Source organism: Salvelinus sp. IW2-2015, linkage group LG18 (genome assembly GCF_002910315.2).
Source record: "Salvelinus sp. IW2-2015 linkage group LG18, ASM291031v2, whole genome shotgun sequence".
Taxonomy (NCBI): Eukaryota; Metazoa; Chordata; class Actinopteri; order Salmoniformes; family Salmonidae; genus Salvelinus; species Salvelinus sp. IW2-2015.
This window is the reverse complement of record NC_036858.1, coordinates 9,079,422-9,092,499: the sequence shown is the minus strand read 5'-3', so window position 1 is coordinate 9,092,499 and position 13,078 is coordinate 9,079,422. Positions and strand designations below refer to the sequence as shown.

Here is a 13,078-nt window from a genome sequence, read left to right as displayed (position 1 = left end):
AGACAAAGTTCTTATTAACCTCAGGTAAAAACGTTGAATTTGAGATTAGAGTATATCATGGTTAGAAGGTGGATTTTATTATTCTTTGTTGACCTTTACCACCAAACTCAGGTAAGCAAGAAAGATCATGTCCTGATATGACTGTATTTACATTGACTTTTGTATTTTTACAGTGGAAATTGTGGCCACCATGTCCTTTATGAAGAAGACAAAGGACAAAACTGACAACASCTCGTTGTGACTACTCCTTATCCCCCATGAAGCAACTCTTCTTCTTGCCATCTTTATTGTAGCTAACTGATGAACTACAGATGTAGGATCTTAATTTGATCACCCTGTTGCAGGATAACTGTCCTGCCATGCAGGACATTTTAAACTTTTAGTGTGTTTGAATTTTAAAAAGGCTTCTGAAATGTGTAATTTCCACTTAGAAATTGCAGACTTGATTTTACTTTAAGAAAGATATATCAACCCCTACAAAAAAAAACATTACTTTATAATCCACATAATTCCCATTTCCTGTTGCTGCAGGATAATTTTCCTGCTGTAGCAAACTGCCTCAAATTAAGATCCTACATCTGTACAGTATAACCCTCTGAAATCAAATMGATTTATTTAATTTAGCGTCTCTAGGTTGCCTTTAATGAAGCAATGCATACAAAGTCAATTATTTCCGATCACTATTTACAAAAATCTGCTATGTCTACACTGATCTTAAAGAGAGCCATGTCCCACATTGACTTATGTGAAAACAGATGAGAGGGGGTTGTTTATGATCACACAGGAGGGAACCCAACTAAAGGTGAGTTTGGGTCAGTTTCACAAAGATTATTCATCACTATCACTATGTACATCCTCTGCATTTATCATTGCCAACCTTCTTTAACTCAAATATATTATCCATTTATATTGAACTCTACTTGCTTTCTGTTTGATAAAGAGAAATGCAAGGGTTCAAATCATTTTCATTGTACTTCTTTCAAAATCAAATAGTATTTCCTTGGAAGTAGCAAAGATGATCCATGCTTTGGTGGTATTTTGAATATTATATCATGTTTTTTCCCTGCCAAACACATAGCTACTGATGCATACCCTTAACGGCAGTTTCCCAGACACAGATTAAGCTTAGTCCTGGACTAAAAAGCTATTTCAATAGATTCTCCATTGATTTTGACAATACTTTTTAGTCCAGGACTATGCTTAATCCGTGTTTGGGAAACCTGCTTTTAGTACCTTTACACTAGTGAAATCTCTCATTGAGTTGCTGCACTCACATATTCGATCACAAAAGTTAGACACAAATTGATCTGCACATACTAAGTCGCTTTTATTAATACAGAACTGCATGCTACAGAGACTGTACAGCATAAACATTGATTCATTACAAAAACATGGTTTTGGAACCATTTAAAATAACAGAAAAAAAAGGGGGAAATAAAAAAAATAAGAGCATAAAATAGAACAGGAACATCACAGCCGTTAAGGAAACATTCAAAACTTTTCATCATTAGCATCTTATTAAACCAGAGAAGAAATCGACAGGTTACAGTCGCGTCATGTCAACTACAATGGTACCGAGTGGATGATTCTCTTGTAGCTTATTTTTACAGCCTCTTGCAACATCAACATGCCTATTTTTTCTATCTACCTATATGTAGTAGTGTACTTAAAAGTGGCAGTTTGTGTATTTTTTTTGTAGTTATTTCATCGTTTTTTATGAACCTCCTAATAATATACATAATTTGGCCCATGTGGGTTTATACAGTATAATGTCTGTCTTTTTATTCAGTTGAAATTTAAATTTGTATATTTGACAATTTGCTACCAAACACATTTGTTATAGCAACATTTATACTACATACATAGCAATCTATGTAACGTCACAGCAAAGTATGTAAAAAAAAAGAAYAAAAAGAAAAAGAAAAGAAACAAACACAACTGAAACCTCTACAGCGTGATTAGAGGAGAGAAAATTATCACAAAATTTGGCACGGAAAATCTGTACACAAATCTACAGTCCGGTAGAGATGGGACTGTGCAATAAAAAAGAAGGGCTTTAGACACTTCCCCAAACTACTGAAGACACGGTACCCACTGTCCCTTGTTGTTTCAAGTTTATTTTCTTCTTTTGTAAAATGGCTTATAGACGCATTTCTTGTAATGAAGTTGTGCATACCTCTGTGTGTGAAATCTACACAGTACATTGGGTGGAATCCAGGTTTTCAGTGAAGAAAAAATGAAGTTTTTATATAGTTGCTTACGTTAAGAAAAAAATATTTATACAATGTATTAAGAAAAAGAACAGATTTTAAAATGGACAACATACAAGATACAACAAGCAATCTCTAAAGCAATAAATACTACTGGTCCTAGCGTTGTGACATTTTGTATTGAATACCGCAACCCCCCCACCCACCCCAATAGCCCTCCCCCTGTCTCCCCTCCAAGTCCAACCACCCCACCTGACTCCACCCCCAAAAGGTAAACCCAAAAAAATAAAAAAGACAACGCAATGGAACGATGCNAAAAAATAAAAAAGACAACGCAATGGAACGATGCACATTAACACATGAACCCCGTCCCCCCCAACCCACCCACCAAATAGTTCTGTACATTTAAAGAAGAACAAGTAACATCACAATTAAAGTTGTTCCTCAGTAAGAGAGGTGTCTCCACGATCCTCATACCCTCCAATGATTGGTTCGCWAGCTCGTATTTAATACAAATAATGAAGGAGAACCAACACTTTCAAGAAAAGGGGTCATTGAATAGTCATCTAATCTACAATTTTTTATATCTGTCATTGAAACACGTTTAAGTGGAACTAAATAACAATTTTCATTTTAACACTACAAAATAAAGAGAAGAACAGAAGTTCAGAAGAATTTTGGCAGATTCACAAAGCCATACTCTACAGCTCATTGGATTATTATTTCATTATAATATTTATATTTTTCCGATAATGATGGGTCAAATATTGACCAATGAACTTTGATAAAACAGTAACACATTTTCAAAGCCTTATGGCACAGAAACAGAAGAAAAAGATTGAACGAAACAAAGAGAAAAGAATGAAGGGTGCTGAGCTAGAAAAAGGGGAAGGAAGGAAGGAGCGAATAAGGAGGGATCTACTCTATAGACTTGGTAACGAGCGACAGAGGCTGAGGGGCCGTGGAGTTGGGGTGTAGCGAGTGGGAATGACACAGCGATGCTGCCAAGGGCCTGGCCAGGGCGGCGCCCGAGGAGCCCGGCTGCCGCGAGGACGAGACGTCGCCGTGCGCTCCGTTGTGGGCTGCGCCAGGCGTTTTGCCCGCTGCAGCAGCAGAGTTTTCCAGCAGAACCAAAGATGGCGGAGGAGGATGCCCAGCCAGGAGGTGCCGGTGCGGGTAGTGGAGAGGCTGGTGGGCCGGTTTCATAGTCAGTGAGAGAGGTTGCATTTGTTCAGTCTGAGGTCTGGACTCTTTCGAGGAGGGGGAGGGGGAGGGGGCCACCGAGGAGGGGGAGGATGGGGGGGAGTCTAGTAAGCTGCCGTCCGAAGAGGGAGGACTGGCACAGCTACCTTCACCTTGGATGTAGCGAATGCACTTTTTTTTCCTCCTGGAGATGGGGGACAGAGAAAGACGGGTTTTGTTTAGCAGGACATCCCAGAACTGACAACAATCTGCTGGGCAATAGCCGAGCCTTAGCAGTCAACATAAATGCACCATCTTGTTTCACTGGCATTATGCATACCATCAATGTCTTAAAGATAACATCTAAAAACCTATTTCTATGCGTTACATTATTGTTCTTTTCTGGTGCATTTAAGTGGTTGCCAACACTACAGCCTGGCTGAGGATCAAGGCTTCATGTGGCCTGCTCAGATTCCCAGGACATACACACAGTACACCAAACAGACAGACAGGATGATGAACGAGGAGAGGCAGCAGGAGGATGAAAATGATGGATGAGAAATGGATGAAAAATAAAGAAGAATGAAGAATGGTTTTAATGGCGAATCTCAAAACAACTCCCCTTTTTGTTGCTATTTTCCCTGATCTTTTAAACGTTTCCTCACAGAGTTCTGATCTTTACTCAACCAAAGAGCTGGCCGTGGTGAAGAGCTACTTCCAGGATCAACCTGCTCTTCTGAGATACTAGTCCATCCATCCCTCTCTCTCCCCTCCCTCCTCTCTTCCCTCCACTATCCTGATTTCTCTCTCTCCCCTCCCTCCTCTCTTCCCTCCACTATCCTGACTTCTCTCTCTCCCCTCCCTCCTCGCTTTTCCTCCACTATCCTGACTTCTCTCTCTCCCCTCCCTTCTCTTCTTCCTCCACTATCCTGACTTCTCTCTCTCCCCTCCCCCTCTCTTCCCTCCACTATCCTGACTCTTCTCTCTCTCTCTTCCCTCCACTATCCTGACTTCTCGCTCTTCCCTCCCTCCTCTCTTCCCTCCACTTCCTGACTTCTCTCTCTCCCCTCCCTCCTCACTTCCCTCCACTATCCTGACTTCTCTCTCTCCCCTCCCTCCTCTCTTTCCTCCACTATCCTGACTTCTCTCTCTCTCTCCCTCCACTATCCTGACTTCTCTCTCTCACTCCTCCCTCTCCTCCATTATCCTGACTTCTCTCTCTCCCCTCCCTCCTCCACTATCCTGACTTCTCTCTTTCTCTCCTCCCTCTCCTGACTTCTCTCTCTCTCTTTCCTCCCTCTCCTCCAGATCCTGACTTCTCTCTCTCCCTCTCTCCCACTATCTGACTTCTCTCTCTCTCCTCCCTCTCCTCCACTATCCTGACTTCTCTCTCTCCTCCACTATCCTGACTTCTCCTATCTCCTCCCTGTCCTCCACTATCCTGACTTCTCTCCTCCCTCTCCTCCACTATTCTGACTTCTCTCTCTCCGCCACTATCCTACTTCTCTCTCTCTCTCCTCCCTCCTCACTTCCCTTCATTATCCTGACTTCTCTCTCTCTCTCTCTCTCCTCCTTACTTCCCTTCATTATCCTGACTTCTCTCTCTCTCTCTCTCTCTTTCACTATCCTGAATTCTCTCTCTTTCCTCCACTATCCTTACTTCTCTCTCTGTCTCTCCTCTGTCTCCCCCTTAGGGGGGAGAGTTCAGATGCTGAGGTAAGAGGTTAGGGGGATCCCCACTACGCTGCACCTGCCCCTAAGACATGTGTGTATGAGGGTCACGCTATAATGGTTGCATTTCTGCTCAGGTCAGGACTCTCCCCTGTCTGGCACGCCTGCAGCCAACCCATCTCGCTCTGTGGAACGGCCCACAATGCAACTGCACTGAGCTATCACTCAAGAGGCGGGGGGGGGGGGTGGCTGTGCACATGCTATGTTCATATGGGGTGCAGGGAGGCAAGGATGGACAGAGGGGGGAGCCTCTGCCCACCTCGTTTCACCCTGACATCAACAACAACAACTCCTTATCACAAGGTCTGTGCGTGCCTCGAGGGCAAATACACTGTGGTTCAGACTGTGTTGCTAGCTCACAGGGACAATGAGCAAGAAGGAGAAAGAACAGAATTGGGAGGTGGAGAGGGAGGGAGGCGGGCAGAATTGAGTGATAGAAACTATGCTTTGGTTCAGCTAGCTTTCTCTGTTCTATCGTTCAATCAAGGGTAAGGCCTGTTTGTCAAGTCATACCCTGCCTGTACTCCTTCAGGTAAAGGGTTCACACAAATACTGTGAGAGAGAGAATGAGATGGGGAAAAAGAGGGGGGGGGATCGATCAGTGAGAACTGATAAGAGAGGAATGAAGAGAAAGGGAGAGCGGGGAAGAAAAATATATATTTGGACAACCACACATACCTTACACTGATGGCATGCTGGACAAAAAGGCATGCACTTGTGAGATTGAACAATTACACAAAGAGAACAAGCACACAACAATGACCCACAAGAAAGAGTAAAAACACAGGGAAATGTCAACTGAAAAGCAAGGGAAAGGGAGTTGAGATGTCTGCTTGGCTGTCAAAGACCCTGTATGAGTATTGTGTGGTACTATTATTACTGCCAGGGCCAGCCTGTATCTGTTCCTCTGCCAGTGCCAGCCTGTATCTGTTCCTCTGCCAGTGCCAGCCTGTATCTGTTCCTCTGCCAGTGCCAGCCTGTATCTGTTCCTCTGCCAGGGCCAGCCTGTATCTCTTCCTCTGAAGTGATAACTGCCTGTCAAACCGCTACAAATGAGCTAATATCATTTTTTTTTTTTTACCAGACATATCGATTGATAGTATGTGCCTGTGTAACATATTGATTTCCCTGTCTCCAGGGGAATTACGCCAGATGCATCTTTCAGGAAATGGAGCCCGATGGGGTGTGTTAACCTCTCGGCTCCTTAAACGAAGCAGGATTTATCCCTGGCTGTTTCCAAGCCCCGGCCCTCTGACACCCCGCTGCTGCTCTACTCGTCATCCACCCGTTACGTTCATAGACTAGATCAGGAAATACAGCGAGTATGTCATCCCGATATCAATGTGATCCACTGTTCTACGTCTTATTTTCAATCTGGAACCGCACGGCAGTAGAAACTGAGTGCGGAGCGTTGCTAATTGAGTTCGGGCGGGCCTTGTGGATGACTTGAATTGGATGTTGACTTCAACTGGACACCATATGAAATCAACCTTTAGAATTGGACATGAAAAGTGACTTGGTAAGATAACTCAATATCGTATGACCGGTTTTCTTTGAGGCAATGACAAAATGCCAGATAAGACTTTCTGTACTAATAACTACAGATCAATATTGAAAACAAAAAGGAGAAAAATGAAATGTATTGATAGGTCGCATGCCCTGGGTTGACCATGGTGATGCAGAGTGTCAAACGGAGCGTCACAATGGTCAGGGTAGAGGTGGGGACACAGTGCAAGCCAGACACGGAGAAGGGTATTACTTAACAGAAACAGATACCTACCATGAAAATATTCCCAATTCAAAGACTGCTTGTGTCAGAACAGAAAGACAACAGGTAGGGACTAATTAAGGGTTATTAGAGAGGAGTTTGGAGGAAGAAGAAGAGGAGGAGGAGGTGGAGGAGGAGGAGGAGGAAGAGGGCATAGAAGAAAGTCACTCTGGTGCCCTCTGAGAAGCAGGGTAAACCTTAGCACGACAAGGTTATCAAGAAGGCCAATTCAGACAGACACTTAAAACAGTTAGGATGTCAGGCACTTACATACAGCCTGGATAGAAAATGGATTTCAACCTTTCAACTTGCCAGAAGAATAGTATCATAAACCATTAATGTATTCCTTTTAAAAATTACATTACAACAAAAAGGCCCAAGGTTCTCCTAAATTTGATTGTGTACAATGTTGCAACCAGGATCTTCCCTGACAATGTTATAATTGCTGAGGTAGAGTACAAATGATGCTAGTAAATCCATTTTCTGCGACTGGGCTTCTAGTTTTCAAAGAAAATAAGTGAAATGACCCGCTAGGAGAAGTTCTAGCAGAAAATACCCCAATCAGGAAAAGATAGAACGTTGGCGTCATCAATTAACACATTGAAGGAAACATTAGACACATCTGTTTTAGACGGACGCCTTGAGAAGACGTAAGAGAAGGAAGTGATTGTCATTACGGTTGTCCTCCCGTAGATACTACAGGGGTATACCTGCATGGTTTGCACCATAAACTCAGCTGGTCAAGCCCGAACAAGGCACGACACTTCTTTGGGGCATTTGCATCTGTTAGCCACACACAAACGATACAAAAAAAAAACAGAAAATGGACACGTCATTGGACAGACAACATATAGCCAAGGCTTAGGTTTGGGCTGCCAACACTGGGACCTCCTCCACACAGACCAGGCCATCGCGTCTCCAACTCCTCTCAGACCCAGTCTGATGAGTCCTGCCCCTCATTATGAGAATATGCCCTATAGGACCCACCCAACCCCACATCTATATGCTGCAATCTAGACTTGGGTACAGACAAACACCACTCACCCCACGCCTGATCTTTTTAAACGTTTCCTCCAACAGAGTTCTGATCTTTACTCAACCAAAGAGCTGGCGTGGTGGCGAAGAGCTACTTCCAGGATCAACTGCTCTTCTGAGGTGATACTAGTCATCCATCCCTCTCTCTCTCCCCTCTCCTCTCTTCCCTCCACTATCTGATTTCTCTCCTCTCCTCCCTCTCTCTTCCCTCCACTATCCTGACTTCTCTCTCCGCTCCCTCTCTCTTCCCTCCACTTTCTGACTCTCTCTCTCGCCCCTCTCTCTCTCTTCTCCACTATCCTGAACTTCTCTCTCTCCCCTCCCTTCTCTTCCTCCCACTATCCTGACTTTCTTCTCCCCCCTCCTCCGTCTCTTCCCTCCACTATCTCTGACTTCTCTCTCTCTCTTTCCCTCCATATCCTGACTTCTTCGCTCTTCCTCCCTTCTTCCCTCCACTATCCTGACTTCTCTCTCTCCCCTCCCCTCACTTCCCTCCACTATCCTGACTTCTCTCTCCCCTCCCTCCTCCTTTTCCTCCCTATCCTGACTTCTCTCTCCTCTCTTCCCTCCACTATCCTGACTTCTCTCTCTCACTCCTCCCTCTCCTCCATATCGTGACTTCTCTCTCTCCCCTCCCTCCTCTCTACTATCCTGACTTCTCTCTTTCTCTCCTCCACTCTCTGGACTTCTCTCTCTCTCTTCTCCCCTCTCCTCCACGATCCTGACTGTCTTCTCTCCTCTCCTCCTTTCCTCATTCTCTCTCTCTCCTCCCTCTCCTCCACTATCCTGACTTCTCTCTCTACTCACTATCCTGACTTTCTCCTATCTCCTCCTGTCCCTCACATCCTGACTTCTCTCCTCCTGCTCTCTCCACTATTCTGACTTTCTCTTCTCCGCCCTAATCGCTTGACTTCTCTCTCTCTCTCCTCCCTCCTCACTTCCCTTCATTATCCTGACTTCTCTCTCTCTCTCTCTCCTCCTCTACTTCCTTCATTAACCTGACTTCTCTCTCTCTCTCCTCTTCACTATCCTGAATCTCTCTCTTTCCTCCAACTATTCCTTACTTCTCTCTCTGTCCTCTCCTCTGTCTCCCCCTTAGGGGCGGAGATTACAGATCTGAGGTAAGAGGTTAGGGGGATCCGCCACTACGCTGCCACCTGCCCTAAGACATGTGTGTATCGAGGGTCACGCATATGGTTGCATTTCTGCTCAAGGTCCAGGACTCTCCCTGTCTGGCACGCCTGCAGGCCAACCTCATCTCGCTCGTGGAACGGCCACATCTGCAATGCAGCTGACTATCACTCAAAGGCGCGGGGGGGGGGTGGCTGTGCACATGCTATGTCTCATATGGGGTGCAGGGAGGCAAGGATGGACAGAGGGGGGAAGCCTCTGCCCACCGTTTCACCCGACAATCAACAACAACAACTCTTATCACAAGGCTGTGCGTGCCTTCTGTACATTTAAAGAAGAACAAGTAACATCACAATTAAAGTTGTTCCTCAGTAAGAGAGGTGTCTCCACGATCCTCATGCCCTCCAGGGTTTGTACGGGTGTCAAATGATTGGTTCGCAAGCTCGTATTTAATACAAATAATGAAGGAGAACCAACTCTTTCAAGAAAAGGGCTCATTGAATAATCATCTAACCTACATTTTTATATCTGTCATTTAAACATGTTTAAGTGGAACTACATAAACATTTTCTGTTGCACTGTTTAACACTACAAAATAAAAAATAATAAAAAAAAAAAGTTAAGAAAATGTTGGCAGATTCCCAAAGCTATACTCTACAGCTCTTTGTATTATTCATTCATTATAATAATTATATATATTTTTTTGATAATGATGGGTCAAATATTGACCAATGAACTTTGATAAAACAATAATTAATTTTCAAAGCCTTATGGCACAGAAATAGACAAAAAGATAGAAAAGAAAGAGGGCCCGAATAGAGGTGTGCAGAGCTAGAAAAATAGGAAGGAAGGACAGGAGTGAATAAGGAGGGAGGCTACTCTATAGACTTGGTCACGAGCGACAGAGGCTGAGGGGCCGTGGAGTTGGGGTGTAGCGAGTGGGAATGACACAGCGATGCTGCCGAGGGCCTGGCCAGGGAGGCGCCTGAGGAGCCCGGTTGCCGCGAGGACGAGACATTGCCGTGGTCATGGGCTCCGTTGTGGGCTGCGCCAGGCATTTTACCCGCTGCAGCAGCAGAGTTTTCCAGCAGAACCAAAGATGGCGGAGGAGGATGCCCAGCCAGGAGGTGCCGGTGCGGGTAGTGGAGAGGCTGGTGGGCCGGTTTCATTGTCAGTGAGAGAGGTTGCATTTGTTCAGTCTGAGGTTTGGACTCTTTCGAGGAGGGGGAGGGGGCCACCGAGGAGGGGGAGGATGGGGGGGAGTCTAGTAAGCTGCCGTCCGAAGAGGGAGGACTGGCACAGCTGCCTTCACCTTGGATGTAGCGAATGCACTTTTTTTTCCTCCTGGAGATGGGGGACAGAGAAAGACGCTTTTTAGCATGACATACCAGAACTGACAGCAATATCAGCTGGGCAATAGCTGATCTGCTGGGCAATAGCTGAGCCTTAGCAGTCAACTTAAATGCACCATCTTGTTTAATTTGCATAATGCATACCATCAGTGTCTTAAAGATTCAATCTAAAACCTATTTCTGGTCCTTAAATGATTGTTGTTTTCTGGTGCATTTAAGTGGTTGCCACCACTACAGCCTGGCTGAGGATTAAGGCTACAAGTGGCCTTCTCAGATTCCCAGGACATATACAGTACAACACAGTACACCAAACAGACAGACAGGATAATGAAATAGGAGAGGCAGCAGGATGATGAAAATGATGGATGAGAAATGTATGAAGAATAAAGAAGGATGAAGAATGGTTTTCATGGCAAATCTATAACAGCTCCCTTTTCTTTCTTCTATTTTAAAAAGTATTTTAATCTTACAAAAGCTCTGACGAACGCCTTAAGGCCGATAGGTAAAGCTTATTAAAGAGCAGTGATACTATCAAGAGCAGTGTGCGGGTTTCTTCTTTTTTCTCAAACGTTTCCTCACAGACTTCTGATCTTGACTGAAACAAAGAGCTTGTCCTGGTGAAGAGCTACCGCCAGGGATCACCCTGCTCTTCTGAAATACTAGTCCTCCCTCTCACCTCCCTTCCCTCCACTATCCTGACCTCTCTTTCTCTCTCTCCTTTCCTTAGAGGGGAGCGTTTGGAGTTCAGGGGGGATCCACACTACGCTGCACCTGCCCCTAAGACATATGTGTGAGTATGAAGGGTAACGGCGTCATGTTTGCATTTCTGCTCGGGTTTGGACCCTCCCCTGTCTGGCGTGCCTGCAGCATGTGTATGTGTGTGTGTGCTATGTTCAATTGGGGTTGGAGGAAGGGAGGGAGGGAGGGGGAGCCTCTGCCCACCTCGTCTTACCCTGACCTCTACAACAACTCCTTATCACAAGGACTGTGCTTGCCTGAAGGGCAAATACACTGTGGTTCAGACTGTGTTGCTAGCTCACAGGGACAATGAGCAAGGAGAAATAACATAATTCGTAGGTGTGGAGGGAGAGAAAGAGAAGGGCAGAAGTGACTGAAAGAAATGATGCTAGCCTTTGAGAAATGTCAGCATCTCTGTTCTATTGTTCAATCAAGTCATACCCTGCCTGTACAAACAGTGTGTGAGAGAGAAAGAGATGGAAAAAAAGAGAGGGAGATCGATCAGTGAGAACTGATAAAACAGAGGAATGAAGAGAAAGGGAGAATGGGGAAAGAAAAGCAGACATTTGGACAGCCACATATACCTTACATTGATAGCATGCTGAACAAAAAACGCAAGCACTTCTGTGACTGAACAATTACACAAAGAGGACAGGCACACAACATGGACACACAAGAAAGAGTAAACCACAGGGAAATGTCAACTGAAAAGCAAGGAAAGGGAGTTGGGGTTGAGTTGTCTGCTTGGCTGTCAAAGACCCTGTATGAGTATTGTGTGGTATTGACTGTTAGCTACCATCGTAAAATGCTATTATTCTGCCAGTGCTAGGCTGTGTCTCTTCCTCTGTCAAGGCTAAACTGATAACTGCCTGTCAAACCGCTACAAATGAGCTAATATCCATTTTTTAACAGACATATCGATTGATAGTATGTGCCTGTGTAACATATTGATTTCTCCGTCTCCAGGGGAATTACGCCAGATGCATCTTTCAGGAAATGGATCCCAGTGAGGTCTGTTAACCTCTCGGCTCCTTAAACGAAGCAGGAATTATCCCTGGCTATTCCCAAGCCTGGCCCTCTGGCACCCCGTCGCTGCCTCGCTCATCATTTACCCGTTGCGTTCATGGACTAGATCAGGAAATACTGTGAGAATATCATCCCTTTCTCAATGTGATCAACTGTGTACGCCTTCATTAAAAGCTACAGTGAAAGTACTTGTTACTGTTGAAAATGAGTGTGGAGCATTTCTAAAAGAGTTCAGCTGTATGAACGGCTTTGTGGATTACTTTAATTGGATGTTGACTTCAATTGAATGCCATATGAATTCAATGTTTATAACCGCTCATAAAATGTGAGGGGAAAAGTGACTCGGTAAGATCACTCAATATCCTGTTTTCTTTGAGGCAATGACAAAATGGCAGAAATCTTTCTGGAGTAATAACTCCAGATCAATATTGAAAACAAAATAAGAAAAATGAAATGCGTTGATAGGTCACATGCCTTGGGTTGACCAGTGATACACAGTACCAAACGGCATGATACAATGGTCAGGGTAGAGGTGGGGATACAGTGCAAGCCAGACACAGAGAGGGGTATTACTTAGCAGAAACAAATACCTACCATGAAAATATTCCCAATTCAAAGACTGCTTGTGTCAGAACAGAAAGACAACATGTAGGGACTAAGTACGGGTTATCAGAGAGGAGTTTGGAGGAAGAAGAAGAGGAGGAGGAGGAAGAGGGCATAGAAGAAAGTCACTCTGGTGCCCTCTGAGAAGCAGGGCCAAGTCTTAGCATGACAAGGTTATCAAGAGGGCCAATTCAGACAGACACTTAAGACAGTTAGGATGTCAGGCACTTACATACAGCCTGGATAGAAAATGGATTTCAACCTTTCAACTTGGCACAAGAATGGTATCAGAAACCATAAAT

The 13,078-nt window shown here is 44.6% G+C and overlaps 1 protein-coding gene across 35 annotated transcripts in view; it reads right to left on the bottom strand.

Moving 5' to 3' along the window:
• Positions 1–2,542: 2,542 nt before the first annotated feature.
• LOC111978135 (transcription factor 7-like 2) overlaps positions 2,543–13,078 on the bottom strand; it is a 135,839-nt gene continuing 125,303 nt past the window's right edge. For 18 of the 35 annotated variants that reach the window (XM_024007982.2, XM_024007976.2, XM_024007978.2 and 15 more), the window contains one exon: positions 9,382–10,401. In XM_024007982.2, the coding sequence (XP_023863750.1) occupies positions 9,933–10,401 (469 nt within the window). In that variant the 3' untranslated portion in view covers positions 9,382–9,932. Of the gene's footprint in view, positions 4,642–4,701; positions 4,713–4,739; positions 6,965–7,600; positions 7,675–9,381; positions 10,402–12,766; positions 12,829–13,078 lie in introns of those variants that run through there. The other 17 variants (XM_024007979.2, XM_024007987.2, XR_011481394.1 and 14 more) reach the window with 14 other exon arrangements.